Source organism: Aphelocoma coerulescens, chromosome 14 (genome assembly GCF_041296385.1).
Source record: "Aphelocoma coerulescens isolate FSJ_1873_10779 chromosome 14, UR_Acoe_1.0, whole genome shotgun sequence".
Lineage (NCBI taxonomy): Eukaryota > Metazoa > Chordata > Aves > Passeriformes > Corvidae > Aphelocoma > Aphelocoma coerulescens.
Genome location: NC_091028.1, coordinates 10,375,505 through 10,395,654, shown reverse-complemented (window position 1 = coordinate 10,395,654; position 20,150 = coordinate 10,375,505). Strand labels below are relative to the sequence as shown.

General features: G+C 60.7%; 2 protein-coding genes across 3 annotated transcripts in view; both read right to left on the bottom strand.

Annotated features, from left to right (window-relative positions):
- Window positions 1–14: 14 nt before the first annotated feature.
- On the bottom strand, window positions 15–10,581 carry SREBF1 (sterol regulatory element binding transcription factor 1). The gene is made up of 19 exons (XM_069029535.1): window positions 10,293–10,581; window positions 6,598–6,987; window positions 6,283–6,452; window positions 6,071–6,211; window positions 5,774–5,992; window positions 5,582–5,696; window positions 5,286–5,497; window positions 4,630–4,834; window positions 4,018–4,202; window positions 3,669–3,930; window positions 3,398–3,564; window positions 3,146–3,314; window positions 2,959–3,067; window positions 2,777–2,886; window positions 2,553–2,685; window positions 2,218–2,380; window positions 1,794–1,979; window positions 1,604–1,715; window positions 15–1,048 (listed from the first exon to the last, which is right to left on the bottom strand). Exons 1-19 carry the CDS (start codon window positions 10,396–10,398, stop codon window positions 825–827), a joined length of 3,378 nt encoding a protein of 1,125 aa, XP_068885636.1. The 5' UTR covers window positions 10,399–10,581; the 3' UTR covers window positions 15–824.
- A 4,096-nt stretch (window positions 10,582–14,677) lies between these two features.
- The window catches only part of TOM1L2 (target of myb1 like 2 membrane trafficking protein), a 57,508-nt gene continuing 52,035 nt past the window's right edge, over window positions 14,678–20,150 (bottom strand). For both annotated transcript variants that reach the window (XM_069030398.1, XM_069030399.1), the window contains one exon: window positions 14,678–20,036. In XM_069030398.1, the coding sequence (XP_068886499.1) occupies window positions 19,888–20,036 (149 nt within the window). In that variant the 3' untranslated portion in view covers window positions 14,678–19,887. The remainder of the gene's footprint in view (window positions 20,037–20,150) is intronic.

Below are 20,150 nucleotides of genomic sequence, written 5' to 3'. Positions count from 1 at the left end.
CCAGCACACACCAGTATAAATAATCAGCTTTAATTGTCTGTACAAAACTCTCCAGCTATGAAAATACCGTTTAAAAAGGGAAAGGGGGAGTGGGGGGAGGCGAGGGGAGGGGTCTATGTACAAGAGGGGGCGAAGCAAGGACACAGGCGCACCCACCAGCCCCCCAGGAGCCCCGTGCCACCCTGCCATCCCTTCTCGCAAAGCCTGTCCGTGCTCCGGGGTGGTGGCAGCTCTTAACGGGGGAGATCAGTGCTTGGGAGGAGGCAGTAGGGTGGGGGACCCCTCTTAGCTACCATGGGCACGGTCGGGGAGGGGGCACTTCACCACTGCCGTGGGGCCAAACCTCCTAAACCAAGCCCCAAACCCAGGGGGTCGTGCAGCAGTGGGACCCACGGGGGGCCGGGCAGAGACCCCAGGAGGGGCCTCCACCGTGTGCACTGAGGGGTACAGGTGGCACCGGGGGGATGCAGGTGGCACCGGGGGGGTTCAGGTGGCACCGGGGGCAGCTGCCGCGCGTGGCGGTGCCCTGCAATACTGTGACAGTGTCACTAGAGGTCCCCACGCCCCGTCCCCCACGCGGGCTGGGGACACGGACACGGCCGTGGAGGGGGGGAGCCCACCCAGGGTACCCCACGTGTGGCTGCCCCACGCTGGGACCTCCACCCCGCGCCCACATCAGGCATCACCCGAGCCCTCCGCACCCATCCCTTCACCTCCAACACCGCTCCCTAACATCATCCTGCAGGGAAACTGAGGCACGGCCTCCTACCGCCCCACATCCCGCACCCACGGGGGTGGCAGGGGGCTGGTGGCCCCTTTCCCACCTATCCCGACGTGACGGTGGTGCCGCTGCCCAGCTTGATGATCATCTGCTGGCAGTCGTGCAGCGTCCGGCGGTCGCCCAGCTTGTCCAGCGTGCGGGCAGCCTCGGCCAGCATCCCCACACGCTGCCCCGGGCCTGCCAGGAAGCTGGGCGGGAGGTAGCAGCAGGCCAGCAGCAGCGCCTCGGCGTGTTCCCGTGGGGTGGGGTGGCTTTCCGGCTCGCCAGCTGCAGGGAACAGAGCCAAGGTCAGCACCAAGGGTGCCCGTGGACATCACTGAATAAATCTTGGGGGGCTCGGCATGGGGACGGGGTTATTCGCCCACCCTGGAGCTGGTGCCACCACCAAAGGATGGGCTGGGAGCTCACATGTCCCAGGTCTTGGGGTGCTGCAGGTGGGGTGTCCCACCCCATGACCCACCATCTGTGGTGTTGGAATGCTGCAGGTGGGAAAGGGGTGTCCCACTCTATGTCTCACCCCGTATCGCATCATCCAAGGTTGCAAGGGTGCTGTGGGTGCAGAATGGGGTTTCCCATTCTGTGTCCCACCACCCAAGACTTGTGGGGACTGCCGTAGTTGCGGAGCAGGGTGCCTGCCCTATTTCCCATCCTCCAAGGTGGTTACAAAGGTATCCCACCCCATGTCCCACCACCCAGCGTGTACTGTGGGTGCAGAGCGGTGTGTCCCACCCCTGTCCCACCACATATCCCACTACCCAAGGCTGCCGGGGTGCTGTGGGTGAGGAGCAAGGTGTCCCACCCCATCTCCTACCCCCTGCCCACCTGTTTTGCTGCCCTGCACCCCTCTCCTCCGCAGGCTGCGGTCCAGCAGCTGGTGGGTGCGCGTGGGGCTGGCTCGGGCCATCAGCCTGGCAGTGGCTTCGTGCAGGAACACCTGGATTGGGGGGGACAGTGAGCACAGCCGAGTGCAGGGCACCAGGGGACCCAGCAGGTGGCAGGTCGGGGGGCTCACCCGGCGCATGGCGGGGCGCAGGGTCTGTGCCAGGCGCCGGAGGCTGCTGAGGTCCTGCTGGAAGCCACGGAGCTCCAGGGCGGACGCCTGGTAGAGGCAGCTGCGCTGCTGGCTGGCCCCCATCTGCTGCTGCCACAGGTTGGTGCGGGTGACCAGGAGCAGGTCACAGAGCAGGAGCTGGACTGCCTGGAAGGACAAGGGGATCGGGGTGAGCAGGGGGTCGGACAGACGGACGGGGGTGCCGAGGAGGTCCCTGCGGGCAGGCGCTGCTGCGCGGGACCCCCGCCGGGCTGCATGGCAGGGGCATTGCACTCCCAGTCTGACACATGCAATGCAACTACAATGCACCCCCGCGAGGGTCGGGGGCACCTCCCGCCACGGCTGGGGGCTCGCGGCCTCTTCGTGCCTCCCCAGCCCAGCTCACCTTGTCGATGGTGCCCTTAGGGGGGCTGCCCAGCTCCAGGCTCTCCCGCAGGCAGCTGCTGGCCTTCTCACAGTGGCTCAGGGTGGCCTGGCTCCCATCCTGTTTGCTCAGCAAGGCGCGGACAGCTCGGAAGGAGTGCAGGGCAGCACGGGCAAGGGGCTTCCTGCAAGGTGGAGGGCACATGGTCACTGCAGACCCCTCACTGGGCATGGCTGTGCCCTTCCTCAACACCCACCAGGTGCTCCAAGTGTGTTCAGAGAGGCCGTGCCAATCCAAGGGGGAGGGGAGGCAGGCAATGAGGTTCCACCCCTGTCCCCAATGTCCCCAGCACTCACTCAGAGCTCTGCAGTGCCCGGGGCATGGTCTCCACCAGCGGGTAGAGGCGCTCAGCCCCCTCCTCATCTCCCTGCAGCCAGTGGATAATGATGCCAATGAAGGACGCCCACCACTTGGACACGGGGTCAGTGCCTGCGGGGTGGGAAGGACACAGGAGCAGGGTGTTCCCACTCCCATGGCCCCCCACATGAAGTGATCCCAACGGGGGATGCGCCAGCCTCACCTGTGACAGCTGCCAAGCCGGAGGTGATGGAGGGTGCGGGGCCAGGTGTGCCACTGACATCTGAGCAGCCATTGAGCAGCTGGAGGTACTCGAGGGCATCGGAGAACCGCCTGTGGAGAGGGGCTGTGAGGGGGCTGGCCCTGCACCAGGCAGGGGGAGAGGGTGCCCACCCCAGCACTCACCCCTCTCCCTGGGCAGTGGGACGGCCGGGCTCAGGGATGGCCACACAGCACAGCGCCTTCTCCAGGAGGTGTTCACGGAAGAGCTGGGTCACCTGTGCCAGCGGGTCCACTGGGGCACAGAGGTGGGGTCAGCGGGTACACCACACCCCAAAGTGGGCGATGTGGGGGTTTGGGGGCTTGGGATCACCTGGGTTGCCAGCGGAGCTGTAGATGGTCTCCCTGGGGACACCCTTGACCGCCCAGTCCCCATCAACGAAGAAGCGATGGCCCAAGGGGTGGCAGAGCCACTGCATGGCAGGGGGCACGGCCCCACCATGGGACAGGGCCACACGCCGGGCACTGCAGAGGAAGGGGCGCTGCAGGGAAAGCAGGGGGTCAGGGGGGACCTGAGACCCCAATCCCAGGGGACACAGGGGACACCCCAGTGCCCCACACTCACCGCCAGGAAGTGGAAGCAGCGGTGCAGGCTGGCCTTGATCCGCAGGGCAGCTGCCACATAGATCTCGGCCAGCGCTGCCACGGAGATGGCGTCACCAGCGCACTCAGCCAGGTTGACGGCGCTCAGCGCCAGGTTGATGGCCAGCAGATGCCCTCCAGCCTGCTTCCCTGTGGGAATGGGGACGGGAGGCTCAGGCATGGGGTCAGGGGGTTGTGGGGACACGCGGGGCACAGGGGTCCCGTCCCTCAGCCCCCGTGGCATGGAGCTGTACCGGCGAGGTGGAGCTGGTGCAGACGGTGATAAGCCATGGCAGCGTCGCGGGCGCTCTGGCGGACATGGGCAGGGGGCGGGGGGTCCGGGCGCAGCCCTCCGGCACGAGCGGCCAGCCAGCGACCCACCCAGAGGCGCTGGAGCAGGTGGCGCAGGAGTGTCCAGAGCAGGCTGCAGGCCAGGTCCCCGTGGGAGGCTGGCAACGGCCGCCCCAGCGCCCCAAGCGCCGTCCGCAGGTGCTGGGCCCCCTGCGCGAAGTCTCCCTGTGCCCCGGAGAGAGAGGGTCAGTGCGGGCAGGGTGAGGGGACAGGGCAGGCGGGGCAGGGGACATCACGCACGGTGGCACATACCCGGTCGAGGTCGAGGTCGGCCTGCCGGCGGTGCCGCCAGAAGAGGATGGAGGGCTCGGAGTGGGGGCGAGTGACGGGCTCCCCGCAGACGAAGAGCCGCACCACCGCGCCCAGCACCAGCGCCACGTTCAGTGCCCAGAAGGCCAGCGTGGGCCACAGCCACTGCGTCCACCCCCATGGCTCCTCTGTGCGGGGATGGGGTCAGCAACACCCTGCCAATGCAGCCCCATGCCCGCCCCAGGGTGTCCATCCCAGTGGCTTTCAACATGTGCCCATCCCAGCAGCATCCACCCAATGGCCTCTACCCCATGCCCACCCCAATCATCTCCCATCTCAGACCCACCCCAAGACACGCCTGCTAATGACCTTCACTCCATGTCCACCATGACCACCTCGACTCTGATGGCCACCACTCTGACACCCCCCATACCAACAGCCTTCACTTCGTGCTGACCCAAACAGCCTCGAACCAGGTAGCTCCTACCATACACCCACCCCAACATCCTGCACCCTGACAACAGCCTCTAATCCATGCCCACCCTGTCAGCCTCCATCCCACACCCATCCCAACAACCTCCATCCCAATGCCCCCCACCCCACACCAGAGCTTACCCAAAGTGCCAGACTCAGCCATGATGCTCCTGCCCGGACCAGCAGTGTCCTGGCTCTCCAGAGGGGTTGGGGAGCCAGAACCCCGGAGGAGGGAGGCCAGGGGGTTGAAGGAGAGGCAAAGGAAGACGAAGGTGCAGAGGGCCATGCGGGAGCGGTCCAGCATTCCCTGGCTGCTGGGCGAGGGTGGAGGGTGCTCCTGCTTCACCTGCATGGGCAGAGCTGCTGTGAGCTCAGGACACAGGCATGGACATGGGGTGGTGAGGCACACACATGGGATATAGGGCCCGGGATATAGGGCATGGCATGCAGAGCATGGGGTACACAGCATGGAATATAGGTGTGATGGGGGACAGGCATGGGATATAGGCAATGGGATATAGGGCGTGGGGTACAGGGCACGGTGAATGAGACACAGGCTGGAATACAGGGGCACGGATTTCAGGGTATAGACATGGGGCACAGAACACATTTTAGGGTAGAACAAAATTGCCTCCACACCCAGCCCCAAATCATGTGAGGAGCAGCCTCAGAGAACAAGACCAGGGCTCTCAGCTCTTTCTCCATCTGGTACACTTTGCCCTTGGCACCTCCTACATGAAGCAGCAGATCCCCTGTCCCACTCAGGGCAGGGAGATCCCCCCCGAGCCCTCCCTCACCTTGCCATGGTCACAGAGGGGGCTGTCAGGCTCCGAGTCGCTGCTGCTGTTGCTGCTGCCGCCACTGAGCGAGAGTGGGCTGCTGTGGGACGGCGAGCCCATGTCTGAGGGCGGCGGCGTCAGCATCTCCATCACCTCTGCCTTCACCACCTCCATGGGGGCCTCCACCTTGGCCCCCCGCCTGCAGTGGGTCCCCAGGGCGTTCGCGGGCTCTGCAGGAAGCAGAGTAAGCTGATGGCTGCTGGGGGCATGGAGCTGAGCCCCCCCCCCACCCCAAGAGCTGCCCTTCCACTCACGGTTCTTCTGCACGGCCATCTTCAGGGCGAGGTTCTCCTGCTTCAGCTTCTGGTTGCTCTGCTGCAGGAAGCGGATGTACTCGATGGCCTTCCTCAGGATCGCCGACTTGTTGAGCTGCCAGTGGGCAGGGATGGTTGATCCCAAATGCTGGGCAAAGCCCCCCCCCACCCATTGCCCGGCCCTGCCCTCACCTTGGCCTCAGTGCCCACCACCAGGTCCTTGAGCTCCACAATCTTGTCGTTGATGGAGGAGCGGTAGCGCTTCTCGATGGCGTTGTGGGCCGTGCGCTTCTCGCCCCGGCTCTGCACCAGCGCCGGCTTCCCGCTGGGTGCCAGCCGGTTGATGGGCAGCTTCTCCGCGTCCACCACCAGCGGCACCGTGGCCAGGATGGCCCCTCCGCTCACCAGCGCCTGCGGGGGTGCAGGGTGGGGTCAGTGACGGTCCTGAAGCAGCCCCCCCACCCAGCAGCTCCCAGCGGTGGGACCTACCGGCACCTGGAGCGGGGTGGCAGAGCCACTGGCACTGGTGGCCAGGGAGGCAATGGTGGAAGTCTTGGCGCTGCTGGTGTCTGTCTTGACGGCCGTCAGCAGCAGGGAGTCAGCCTTGATGAAATGGGGCTGCAGGAGAACCTGAGAGGCGGTGGGGGGTCAGAGGAGCTGGGGGGGTCATCGGGACCCCCCACCCCTGGCCCTGGGCTTACCGGCACTGACTGGATCTGTGGCGAGACAGACTGGGTGGTGGGGGCGGCGGGGGCCAGGAGCTGCTGGGGTGCCACACTCTGCACAGGGCCAGGCAGTGTCACGGGCTGGCTGGGTTGTGGGGTGGGCAGGGGGCTGGGCAGGGTCTGCCCCACACTCCCAGACTGCACAGCTGGGCATTGAGCAGAGGACAGCGTTACAAGAGCCCCTGGCACCAGCCCACCCCGCTCAGCCCCATCCTGCAGGGACACATCACCCCTCCAGCAAGACCTCCATCTTGGGAGCCCCAATCCCGCCCTGCACCCCCAAATCCTCACCAGAGAAGCTGTGCTGGTTCTGGTAGCCCACCAAGGGCTGGGGAGTGAACGGGCTGGGGGACGCAGGGACGAAGCTGGGGGCAAGCATGACGCCGGGCTGGGGCTGGGGCTGGCTGCTGGGCACCACGGATGGCTCCTCCTTGACACCCAGGGATGGCGCCGGCAGGAGCGGGGCCGGGGGCTGCGGGGCAAAGGCGGCCATCCCGGGAGACCCCACGTAGGTGCTGCCGCTGGAGGCGGCGGGGGGCGGCTTGCTGGGACCCAGGAAAGTGTTGAGGGTGCCCGGCGTGGAGGGGAGCCCCGAGGGCACGGCGCTCTCCGGGGCAGTGAACGGTGAGTCAAATAGCCCCGAGAAGTCACTGTCCGGCGTGTTGATCAGCTGCAGCATGTCTGTAAAACACACCCCCCGAGCCGTCAGCTGCTGCTCCACACCTCCCAAGGTGGGCCTGGGCTGGCCCTGTGCTGCCCTCCCCACAGTGTAATATTTTGGGGGCAGATCCCCATAATTCAGGGGCAAAATTCCCCAAGAGCCCATGAAGCTGCTGTGCCCTGTTTCTCTCAGCCTCGCAGCCATCCTGCCAGTGGGGAAACTGAGGCACGGCGCTCAAAACGGGAGTGTCGGGGCTTGGCCAACAGCAATCTGTGGTTTTCAGCCTGGTCTGGGAATGGCAGGGCACATCTCAGCCTGTCTCTGATGCTGAGGGGGGCTTGTGCCAGCTCATTCATTCATTTACTCTGTACTGGGAACCCGACAATCCCCAAATCAGACCCTGTATCAAGGGGAGGGGGTGCTCGTACTGCGTCAGTGGGGTGGCACCCCCGGGACGTGCCAGACCCCAGTGGCAGGTCTGTTTGATCACAACAGCCCTCAGGGGGGCAGCTGGGCAAGCACAGGGCTAAAACAGCCTGAGAGGGGGTCTGTCCCACTCAATGGGACCTGGGGTGCCCCCACAGACACATCGGGGTCTCTCCACTGAGGTGTCCTGGGATGCTCCCACCATGCAGGGAATGCCCCCGTCCCAGTACCCCCAGGTTCATCCCACCGGGGGCACACAGACCCCAGGACACCCCGCACTCCGGTACCCCCAAGCGCACCCCCCCTGCACGCACAGACCCCGGGATACCCCCAGGGCACCCCCCACGCACACACCCCCGGGATGTCCCCACCGAGCCACACAGCCCCCGGACACCGCCTGCCCCATGGGGTGCAGCACTCCCAGAGGGACCAGGACGGTGACCCCGCCAGACGAGGAGGAGGCGGCTGGGGGGGCGGGGGTACCTTTAAAGGTGCACTCCCTGCAGGTGGGAGCGGAGGGTCCCCAGGAGGAGGCTGCAGCCCCCGCTCAGCCCCGTGCCGGGCAGCGACGAGGCCCCGGGATATTTTAAAGCCATGTTCTCGCCTCCTCCCCGGAGCCCTCCCCGCGCTGCCCGCGCCAGGGCTGGAGCGCGGCCGGCGATGGGGTGATGCGACTCCGCCAATCGCCGCCTGCGCGCCCGCCGGCCGCCCCCGGACAGCCCCCGGCGCCCAAGGTGAGCCCGGCACCGGGTTACTCGCGGGCACCCGCCGCAACCCGCCCGCGGTTACTCGGGGTCACACCCCGTTAACCCCTCTGCCCGCGCCCCATCGCCCCCAGGGCCCCCCAGCCCCGTGTGATCCCCCTGACTCATTGCCCAGGAGTCCCCCCGCAACGATCGGGGTCTGCACACAGCTCTGTTACACCCAAAAAAACATTCAGCCCCCGGCATCCTGCCCTGTGCAGGTGGGTGTCCTCCCAGCCCCCTCCCTTCCACACAAGAGACACACACACCCCACACCCCCCAAGGCTCCCTCGTGATCCAGAGCAAAGTCTAGGGTTGCAGAGAGGGGGTGCTCCTTCCTGTACCCCCCCCCCTGCTTCCTGTTGCCCAGACTGGGGGTGGGCACGGCTGTCCCACCCTCCTGGCACCTTCCAGGTGTTTTTATCCTGTGGCACCCGCTGCCACCCATGCCATCAGCAGGACATGGGCACCCACCAGTGCCACCTCCACCCCCACTGTGGGACCCTGTGGGGCAGAGACACACGTCTGTGGGTCCTGGCAGGTCCCAGTAGGCTCAGGGCACCCACATCCCTGGGCACACTTCCCACATCACCCTAGGGTTGGCACAGGCATGAGGGACAACCCGTGGCCAACTGTGGACCAGTGACAAACCCACTTTGGGGAACTGTGGGGTACGAGGTGGCCTGGCTGGCTGTGATACAAAGGAGCATGGCAAAACCCCACAGTGGGAAAACCTCATCCCATACGGCACCACTCAGCCCTGGCACAGCTCCTGCTTCCCTGCCCACGCCAAAACCTCGCCAAGAAAAGCAGGTGGCACCTGGATCTGCTTTGATCCACCCCAATCGCCACTGGGATGAGCCTGCAGACCTAGGATGCCATCTCCACCCCAGATCTCAGAGGAGAGACCACCACGGACCACACAGTGGGGCAGCTGTTGGAAGGTTCAAGTCCTGCTCCCACCTTGCCGCATGTTCCACCGGCTGTGCCGGATGGCGTGGACCGGCAGAGCTGGTGGAGCATGTGGCAAGGCAGGTGCGGGGCTTGCCGAGGGCTGGGATCCCCAATTTTTTGGAATCTCCATTTTTTTGGGATCCCCAATTTTTTGCTTCCCCAATTTTGATCCCCCAATTTTGTGGAAACGCTGAATTCGGCGCACGTGGTGCTATGGTGGTGGGAAGTGGGTCCCCTTGAGGAATGTGTCCCTTTGGGAAGTGGGTTCCCTCCGGGAATGGATCCCCTTGAAGCATTCCCATCCCAGGGACCCCCAGACCGGTGGGGAGGTGGGTGTTGGCGGGAGGCAGCCCCGGGGCTGGAGCAGAGCCGCCCCATCTCACCACATGCCGGTTGGATGGGTTGGGAGAACCCAGGCGTCCTGGAGGGAATGACCGAGAGTAACCCCGCCGGTGACGTCACGGAGGGGCGGGGCTACCGGCGACACGATGCTGTGGCCGGGAACGGGGGGGGATCGTCGGGGCTGTCCCGGTATCGGCACCTCCAGCCCGGGGGTCCCGGTGTCCTGTGTTCCCCCACTCCGAGCCCCCCGCTATGGACCGGCCCCCGGTAACGGAGCCAGCGCGGTTCTGCACCGACTCCGCGCTCCAGCAGCCCCGTGTCCCCCTCCCCAAGCCGGGCCCGGCACCAAGCCCGGTCCGCCGGCCAGCACCGAGTCCTGGTTCTGCACCGATCCGACTGCCCCGGCCATGTCCCGGTACCAAGTTCCCTGACCGTGCACCGAGCCTGGACTCCCCGGCCACGGCCATGCACCGAGCGCGCCCGCCCATTCACCGAGCCCCGGTTATACCCCCAGCCCGGTACCGACCACGCACCGAGACGCGGTTATGTCCCCAGCCCGGTCCTGACCTTGCACCGAGCCTGGTTGCACCCCTGCCCCGGTCCCGGTCGTGCCCCAAGCCCCGGTCATACCCCCAGCCATGTCCCGACCACGCACCAAGACCCGGTACCGCACCGTGCCCAGCCCCCGGCCATGCACCGAGCCTGGTTTTCCCACAGCCCGGTCCCGGTCATGTACCGAGCCCCAGGACTGCACCGAGCCAAGAGCCCGCCGTGCACCGAGCCCCGGTTACTCCCCCAGCCCTGCTCCGGCCATGCCCCAAGCCCCGGCCATGCCCCATCCCGTCCCCGCCGGGACCCACCGTCGATGTCGCTGAGCAAGGCCGTGTCGATATCGCTGGCCCCGGAGAGGCCGAGGGACGGTGCCAGCCCCTCCAGGGCCGCGTCGTCGAAGGCGAGAGAGCTCATTCCGGCGGCTCTGGTGGCTCCCGGTGGCTCTCGGTGGCTCCGGTGGCTCGGGCGGCTCTAGGGGCGACGGGACCGGCCGCCCGCCATGGCCGCGCTGGCCCGGGCACAGGCACCACGGGGACGAGCCGCCAAGTTGCTCCCGCGAACCGTGCCCAGAGCTGCCACCGGGCGGGGAGGGCGGGGGGGACGGATGGAGGCGGGTCCGCCGCCGCGTCCCGCCCCGCACCGCCTCCCCACGCCGCCCCGCCGCACCGGGACCCCGGCGGCACCGGGCAGGGACCCCGGCGGCACCGGGCGGGGAGCTGGTGCACCAGGAGCTGAGCAGGGAGTAGAGCAGACTGCAACCCCTGAGCAGGACACCGTCCTCTGGGGATGTCACCGACCCCTGGGGATGTCACCGACCCCTGGGGATGGGCACCGAGCCCTGGGAACAGACACTGAGCCCGGGAAAAATCATCGATCTCTGCGCGTGTCACTGAGCCCTGGGGACATCATTCACTCCTGGGGACAGGCACCAAATCCCTGGGCTGGGCTCTAAGCACCTGGGCCGGGCATTGACCCCCTCAGTCCCAGACAGGGCACACAGGCAGCAGGTGGGAGGGCCAGCATGGGCAGGAGGTGGTGGCTGTGGTTGCAGAAGCCTCTGCGCCTCGTGGAGGCCACGTGCCGGGGCGAGGTTGGGCCACTGAACCAACCCTCTCAAGAGCCCTGTGCCTTCCATGGCCCAGCTCCAGGGCTAAGAGCACGTCCCACCTGTGCTGCCCGCCCATGGCATGGCACGGTGGGAGAAGCTCTCACCCCCCTGGTTAGGGACACACCAATGCTGCCTTGTGAGCCTCAGCTGAGCCCATGCACCCTCCTGGGGGCTGTGGGATCCAGGAAAAACGCTGGTGCCATTGGGATCAGTGCTGTGGCTGCTGCCCAAGTGTGGTGGGTCTCAGTGTGGGAGCCTCATGCCAGGACAATGCCAAGCCCTGCAGAGCTCCATGGTCTGTCCTGCTGCTGGGATTCATTTAGGACAAGAAAATGCGCTGCAATATCAGCTCTCTGGAAGTTTGCCCTCTCCTCTTCTGTGCCACCAAGCACAATCTGAGGCTACCTGGGAATTCATTAAACCTGGCTGCACCTTAGAAACTTCCCTTTGGCCTTACTGGCTGCCACGTGGCAGCACAGCAGGCACCCCTCTGCAGTGTGTGGCACGGAGCACCCCAGGGCTCATTGGGGACCACAATGAGCACCCTGTGTGTGCACGTGGTGGCAGCAGAGCTGGGGGTGCAGAGCCCTGCTGGTCCCCTCTGCACCCTCACCCCCACTCCAGCCTCCTCCATCCGGGGACATTGGCCTGTGCCCGAGCTGGGGACAAGCCCAGGGAATCCTGGCTCAGCTCTGCGCCAGCAGCTGGGGCAGCGTCACCCACACATGGGGCACCATCAGCTACTCGGATATCCCTCACCCACAGCAAACATCACTGAGGGAAAACCCTCGGGAGATCCATGACCTGCCATGGGACATGCAGGGAACAATGTGCTTCCTCCCCATTTTTATTGGAGTCACTGGGGAGAAGCCAGGCTCTGTGGTGGTGTGGTTTCCCTTTCCCTGGTGCAGTCCATGTGCTGCAGGAGGAGAGGGCACGTTTCCAGGGCTGTGGAGATGGATGTGATGTGGCCCCCATGGATTTAGAGCAGCCTCGTGCAAGCATGGGGGTCACAGACCTTTAATAACCCCTGCAAGATCCAGGGCACAGCTCTCCCTGAGGGATATAGAGGGACAAAACCACATAAACACAGAGGGGGGAAATCACATACAAACATGGAGGGGGGAAATAATACATGCAAACACAGCTTAATCTTTGCACGAGCTGTGTGCAAAGCTGGATTTTGCCAGGGCCCTTCCCCGATCCCGATCCAGAGGGTCCGAGGACGCCGGGAGCCCACACGTGGTGCTTCCCCTGCTCCGGGGTCGGGGGGACGCCCCAGCAAACAGCAGCATCCTCCGCGCACTGGGGAAGGACGAAGCAGCGCGGAGACTCCGTGGGCCGGGTTTGGGGGCGATGGATTCCACGAGGGGTGGGGCTCCCCGAGGTGCGCTGGGTTGCGGAGTCGGGAAAACCCCGCCCGTAGGACCAGGGCGACGCAGCCAATAAGCGCGGCGACCCTGAGTGGAGTGATTCTACATCACGGCTCGGGGCCCGCGATTACATCATGTCAGTCCTGCGGGGATGGCGGACGGGCCACGTGGTTGCTCCGGCGTCGCTGAGACGTTTTCCTGAGCGCAGGCTGGGAGGAAACCGCAGGATGAGACAGAAAACAAACCGGCTCCGGGATGGTTGGGCTCTGGCCGCCGAGCCGGCCGGGCGGGCTGGTGCGGCTCTGCGGGGCTCAGGCGCTGGAGCATCTCCCCGAGCGGCACCGGAGGCAGCCGCAGCTCCGGGACGTGCTGTGCCTGAACGGAGCATTCCTCATCTTGCTGCCCCCTCGCTCAGCCAGCTGGGCTCTCCCAAACTTAGACCCCGGGTGTTTCCCACCTGCCAGCACACCTTAGCCCTGTGCTGGAAGCAGCGTGCCATGCTCCATGCCCAGCCTTTGGCATCCTGCCTGCCCCGGGGATTGTTTTGCTCTGGCGGAGCGCGGCGTTAATCATTAATTTGTGTCGCAAACATATTCAAAAGCCTCTTCTCTCCTTCACTGCCTGTAACTTGGCTTTGCCAACTGTCCCTTCCTGAGCCACAGCTTGCGGAGATGCAGACAGGTTTGGTGGCACTCCAGTGCAGCCCCTGGTCCGGGTTTATTTACCCTCAGGTGAAATGGGAAAAGGTAAATGCCCCTGTGGTCATTTCCCATTTGCACTGGCATCCAAACCTGCTGCCCAATGCCAGAAAGCAGTGACACACAGCCTGCCCGAGGCTCTGCCCATATGGGGCTCCGTGTCATGCTCTGTGCCTGGGCTTGGCAGCCCATGGTGGAGGGCAGTGATGTGTGGAAGCCCCCCAGCCCATGATGGGAGTTTGCACAGTCGCTGTGGGAGCAGGCTTGGAGAAGGCCATCAGGGTTCACAAATCTGGGGAAGCCATGCTCAGTTTGGGAAGTTGGATCACCAGCAGCTGGAGAGGCACAAATGGGAAAAACAAGTCCCCATATGCTTGTCCTGCTATTACACTCTTCCCTTTGCACTCACTCTGGCCCCTGTTGGAGGCAGAATTTGCGGTTAGAGGAATCTTTCCCTCATGAGTGCAACCGTGAGGCTGCGGAGGACAATGTGGTGAAGCTCCTGGAAGGAGCAGCCCCCTGCTCCAGCAGCCCCTTGCTCCCACAGTCCCTGCTCCCACAGCCCCCACTCCCACAGCCCCCACTCCCACAGTCCCTGCTCCCACAGCCCCTGTTACCACAGACCCTCTGGCACAGCGCTGGACATTTCTGACCCAGTGCTTTTTGTGTGATTCTGCCCTGTCAGGGCAGTAGCAGCTCCACACCTTTCCCAGCAGAACAGATCCAGGCCAGGAACCTCCCTGAATGTATCTGACATCGAGCCAGGCACATGATCAGCACGGGGTAAACAAGCTGGGGCAGGGCTGTTTAATGCTAGTATGTGGCTACAGGGAGGGGAAACCCATCTTTCCAGCTATTCCACACCCCCCTTCCCCAGCTTTAAACCATCAGCGTGGCTCTCCATGGGCAGGATGGAGGGCACCATTCTGCCAAATAAATTCAGTTTGGCCAGTGCCACTTCTCCGGGGTTCCTAAGCTGGTGCTCTTCTTTCTCTGCCCATCAAACCCACCATCATAATGGGGATGTTGGAACAAATTCCTGGCTGATGAGTCAGGAAAGTGGCCCTTGGATGGGCTGGGAACATCACCCACCACTTTCTAGGTCACCAGGGTGGTGATCCACAGTTGCCCTCCAAGAACTATCAGTTAAGCCCTGCCAGGTGGGCAGGTGTCCCACCGAGCACCCAGGTTGTCACCCGTGTGTCTGCCTGATGTCAGTGTCAAAAGAGGTGCCAAAATTTAATGGGACAGGAATTTAGCAGCACAGGCAACACAGCACCGAGCACAGCACAAGCCACGCAAAGACACAACGAGAAACTGCTGGGGACAAGCCTTCTCCCAGAGGGAATGCCCAGGTTCTGTCACCCAGAGGACACCAGGGACTCCAAATTTTGTCATCTGTTGGGCACCCAAGGGCCACACGTGTCCCCCGTGCTCACTCATTCCCTGTGCTCAGGCCAGACAGCCGAGCCAAGCAAGTCCCCAGCTGAGAGAGAGACGATAGCACTCCCATCTCACACTAATAGTGTATTTATTGGAATATCTCACATGCAGGAACCAAGGAGATGATTTCTGGAGCAAGTTAAACAATGGCAGATTAATACAGTTGTCTTGTCCTTAACGGAAACACTTTCTACTTGAATACAGTGATGTTTTAGTGTTGGGTTTCTCTGCTTTTTGTGTATTTTGTTTCTCTTTACATAGTCAATCTCTTTAAACAGTTATGTCCCTTTTCTCCCCCTACCCCATTCCCAAACAAAAAAATATCCAGTATCTTCAGTAAATAAATATTATCCACCTTTATCTGGAAAGCCTACAGCTGTAATATACAGAGAAGCTATTACACAGGTTACGTCTGTAGGGTTAACAACAGCTCATGGGAACATGTAGGGAATGAGGAGCTCGTACTCATAAAAACACGGAGCAGGGTGGGAATTTCAGAGTAGTGGGTTTGTCATGGGCTAAAGAGAACCAGCACCAGAGCTTGGCATTGCCCAAGGCCAGCTGGCTCTTGGTGATACACAGCCTCACCTCTCTCCAGGTGAGGAGGAGGTGTGGGGAACCTGGGGCTGGAGCAGGCAGGCACAGCCTGCTCCAGAAGATGCAGTTTGGGATGGACGGGTGGAAGGTGCTGTGCGGGCGCCTCGTCTCCACAGCCCACAGCAGCAGAAGGGTTACCTCCAACACAGCTCTAAATCCACTCACTGCTTCATTATTTCCATAAAAATAACTGTTCCGAGCTGTGTTTTTCCAGGGGAGGCTCCACAAGGCTTGTGGTCAGCCCTGAGGAGGTAAACAATGACGGAGCTGGATGGGGATGGACGGGGATGGAGATAGCACAAGCAGTTCCCACTCCAGGGCTCCCAGCAGCTGCAGGAGACTCAACAACTCATTGGATGAAACAGAATGTTGGAAACCCATCTTGTTTGCTCTCCTGGGCTGCACATCCTGTCCCTGTAGGTGACATCAGGAGAGCAGGGAACAGAGGAGCAGGGACAGGCTGTGCTGGCCGGGGTGCGGAGCTCCTGCACAGAGGGACCATCACCCCTGCCCTGGGCCTGAAACCACAGCCCAGATCTGTTCTTCCACCACTGGAGGGAAACATCTCGCCACCACAGCCAGCTCCCAGTCCTCCATTTCAAAGTGGAAACAGCCAATCAAAAAATGCTGAATGAAGTCAAACAAACAGAAATCCTCACTAAAAATCCTTCAGCTTAGAGGTGGAAGACCAGCCCTGGGGATGGCAGAGCTGGGTTGATCAGCACATCCCAGAGATGGAGGCTGTGATAATCAGAAGGGAAAAGGTATGTTGGAGGCTACGTGAGGGTCCCAGTATGGACCAGTCTCAGCATTTACGCTGTTCCCTTTAAGAGACACCATGCTACGTTTCTATGAGCAGTTCTCCTATGAGCCTTGCCTACATCCTAAACACCCTAAATGTCTGTACAGCACATTTTTATCTATTACACCTGCCGAAGATGCAGCTGAAATCCACACACAACAATTAAAAAAAACAGAACCCAAAGGATATATTTAAATAGAAACCATTGAATCCTTACATCTCAGCACATGAAGAGTTAACAGAAGAGGTTAAAAAAACACACTGGAAAGAAAATATATAGACAAAATAAATATTTTAACCTAGAATAGGGAACGATTAGAACTTACAAAGGACCCCAAGAATAATTTAGTGTCATTGAGTGTCAAGCTGTGATTCCTAATATGCCTAGAAAGCGCTGGGATGTTATTTCTTATGGAAAGTGGATCAGGCTGCAGCTCCATCCCTGTTCTTGCAAGTGTTGGAGCCACATGAGTCCTCTGCCCACTTGCACAGAGGAAGCACTTAAGAGTGAAAGCAGAGGAAGGATAAACTGAGAAGTCGGTCTCCTGAAGTGAAAAACCCCTTCCCTTTCCCTCAAGCAGTTCCCACCACTCTGGTTTTCTGCAGACCACAAGAGGACAGGGAAGATGAGAGATCCTGATACAGGACATTTGGGAAGCTCTAGCGTAGCTCTCGTATTTGTTAAAGAAGGTTTGGGCTAAACCACCTGTTCTGCCACACACTCTGTTCCTTTTGGTGCTTCCAGCCCCGGGAGCCAAGTGTGGTGGATTTGGGCTCCAGATCCATCCCAGGTCCTTCCAAAAGTACGTTTCCTCCCAAGGAAGGCATCTCCTGGGAGCTGCCCTACTTCCAGCAAAGCCACCACTTGTCCCGGTGCCACCTGCCACCCCCTGCAAGCAGTGCCATGGCTTTCCAGAGGATAATGCAGAGTGTCAGCAGGGACCATGGGTTGCCTGGGGCTGCACACACCAAAAGAGCCCCTTGAGCTCTGCCAATACACACCCTGTATTTTCTCCCAGCTCCAGCCTTCTCATTCCATCTCTTTTCCTCCCAGCTGGAGAGAGCAATCACCGACAGACAGCTCTGCAGCATCTTCCAGAAAGGGAACAGATTCTCCCTAAAGCAACACCTTGGAGGTCCCAGGACAGGTTTAGTGTGACAGAAAGAAGCATTAAAAGCACACTCCCCCAGCACCTTTTGGCTGAGGGGTGGGGGATGAAGGGCCAGCACAGCTGCAGCAGTGGGACGCTGTGAGGGCTCGGTGACAGTGACATCCGTGCCAATCTGCACCATCTGACAGCGTCCCCATGCCTGAGCAATGCGATTATCTCCTCTGGCTTGGCAGGGAAGCTGGATTAACATGCTTAGAATCACCTGATGTGGCCATTTACAGGGTCAATGTGTTTCAAGGATTTAGAAGAGAAAATACACACTTAAAACACCCACGGAGCTTTCTGCCTTGACAGGAATACCAGCAATTCATTCCGTGCTGGTGAGACTGCTCAGGCGATCACCAGACGCCATCTGAAATCAAATCAGTGTCGCCACAGAAGTTTCCTCAGGTTTCAGGGAGCTGGTGGCCACATGTGATGTGTTGCAGCAAGCTGGCAGTGCCAATCCCTGAGCATTGGGCTCACCTTGTGTTGAGCAGTGAGGGCAGAGGGTGAGAGCAGGAGTGTGCAATGCAGCCAAGGCAGACTGTCCTGGCAGGTTCCATTAGCCACGGAGAAGATGGAATGGGAAAAAGCCTCTGCAGACCCACACAGAAGGGCTTCAACTGGACAGAGGGCCAGCAAGTGGGGAGAAAAGCTTGATCACCAAGTTTTCTCCATCCTTAACATGGTTTTCCCTGTCCACTTGTAAACCGTGCTACACAGAGCAGTGATGAGGTGTCACATCAGTGCAGAGGGGTGGCAGGACAGCCTTGCCTGGGCCCAGCTACATATGGAGGGATCCTGGAAGAGGCTGCAGGCAGGGCAGGACAGAGGAGATGATGAGCAGGAAGGAGGGCACAGAGTGAAACCTGACCTGGGACAGCCTGGAAATCCTGCACCAAACAACGTTTCCCTTCAAAGATTAATGTGTCCGCTGTCAAAGTCCATCAGTGGTGCAATCAGGCATTGGGTAATAGGCTTTGTGTGTCACAATGTCCCAAAGGGGGTGGTCCTCAGAGAGTATGGTATGGGCTGATAAAATGCTGTGCTCAGATAAAAGCTTCTATCACTTGGCCTAGAACAACTTTCAAGAGAGCTTGACACATATCAGCATCCTGGGAAGCTCAGACATGTCAGGTCAGAAGGAGATTGCCTAAGCCAAGGAACACCCTGAGGAAGAGGGGCTGGAGCCTGCTGCCTGCACGGGCATTTAGCTGATAAAGTGCCTCTCTGTCAGGATGGGAGATTCTCCTGCCATGCACTGCTCAGCTCTCTCTTTGATCCTGCCATCCTGTGCCACTGGCTTCCTCCCAAGGAACACGCTGGGGGATGCGGCGATGGCTGGAGCTGCCTGCTCCAGCTCCGCCTGTCAGCCCAGCAAGGCAGGCACACATGCTGGAATCCCTTCTGGCAGCCCCAGAGGAGCAGGAATCCTGGCCATGCCTTTGGCAAGCAAGGAAATATGCTTGTTTGCACAGAGACTGCAGCCCCGTAGGAGCCGGGAGTTAATGAAGGGCAGAGGGATCAAAGGACATTCCAAAAATTACAAATAGCACGGTCACAATCACTTCAACACTTTCTTCAGCCTAAAACTAGAAGGAAATGAGGAGTTTCACCTCCAGCACAGGCTGGCACGGCTAATCCCTCCATGGTAACCATCTCCCTCAGTGTTCCATACAAACCTCTGAGGTTTGCCTCTTTTCCTCATCCCTACCCCCAAGAACCAGCATGTCTATTTTACCAGGCATTGCAGGGAATCCAGGAACCTCAGCTCATACCCAATCCATGAGCAAGTCCCATCCATCTGCATGGATGTTTACACCAAGTGCAGAACTCTACAGTCACCAAAGAAGGAATCTAAGGTAAGGAGAAAATAACCAAGCTAGTTCAAAAGGCAAACACACCAGGGAAATTCCTGTGTGACAATGGTCTCCCAAAGAGCGAGGTGCTTCCTGTGCCATAGTTAAAGCATCCATTTAGCCCAGCATTTTCCATCCTTATCAACTGCCAGAGCTACTGGACATGGCCAACAGACTGCTTCAAATTAGAGCAAGCCCAGATAAAACACAAGGCAAAAAATACCCTGTGAGATTTAGAAATGAAAAGCCATAGAAAGTGGGGAAAAGCGACCACCATATGGTACCAGGAGATGTGTGAGTGGGAGAGTAAAGGATTTTAACTTGTGAAGCACATGTTGAAAGGGGAACAGTTGTTCCTTGCTGTCGAATCCAACACGAAAGCCAATACATTAACATTTTATCTAAAAATAAAGACACACTCCTCCTGAACATTCCAGCTCAGTCAATTACATGCTGACTGACAGAGCCGTCTACTTGGCAGGACCTGCCTACAGAAGAGGATGATCCCTACATAAATTGAAGGGCAAGGCTGCTCTCTCCCCCCTGGGCTTTTGTTTCAGCCCAGTGTGACGTATTCGTGCATTCTGAAGGGGTTTTCAGCATCAAGAGCTGGTTTTGTGCAGCTGGGACAGGAAGGAGGGGATTAAGCGAGTGCTGGAGAATCGTGGTCTGGCAGGAATAGCGTTGGATTTAAATAGAAAGAGTCAGCTTGTGGGGGTGGATCGTTTGGGGAGGGAGGGAAGGAGAAGCAAACTATGGAATGGGGGGGATGGGGGTCGTTGTTAGCCAAGGACTGTGGAGGACAAAGTGGCCGTACGGAGATATTCTCTGGCAGAGCACAGGGGTGGGAGGGTGGCTCCGTGCCATCTTCACAGTGCAAAGAGGGCGTCCTCCGAGCGCTCCTGCTTTTTCCTGCTGGAAGGATTTGTCGGAGGGGTGGGGGCTTCCAGGGGAGGGGATGGCAGATTGGGAACCATCTCCGCCGCTTTGGCTCGCTCTTCTAAAAATTTGTCAAACTCTGCAATGCAAAAACAGAAGGAAGACAGGTAAGAATTGGGGCTGTGGGTTTGGCCCCAGGGACAGAGGTTGGCAGGGGTGGAAATTCCAGGGCCTGGCATCGTGTTGGGCTGTG

What these genes read in the sequence shown, in the direction of transcription:
- SREBF1 (XM_069029535.1), bottom strand. Translation starts at nt 10,398, where the DNA reads ATGAGCTCTCTCGCCTTCGACGACGCGGCCCTGGAGGGGCTGGCACCG. An exon ending in GCACCAGCTCCACCTCGCCG is followed by an intron (nt 3,565 to 3,668) that starts GTACAGCTCCAT and finishes CCATTCCCACAG; the next exon opens with GGAAGCAGGCTGGAGGGCAT. An exon ending in CGGCTTGGCAGCTGTCACAG is followed by an intron (nt 2,686 to 2,776) that starts GTGAGGCTGGCG and finishes CCCACCCCGCAG; the next exon opens with GCACTGACCCCGTGTCCAAG.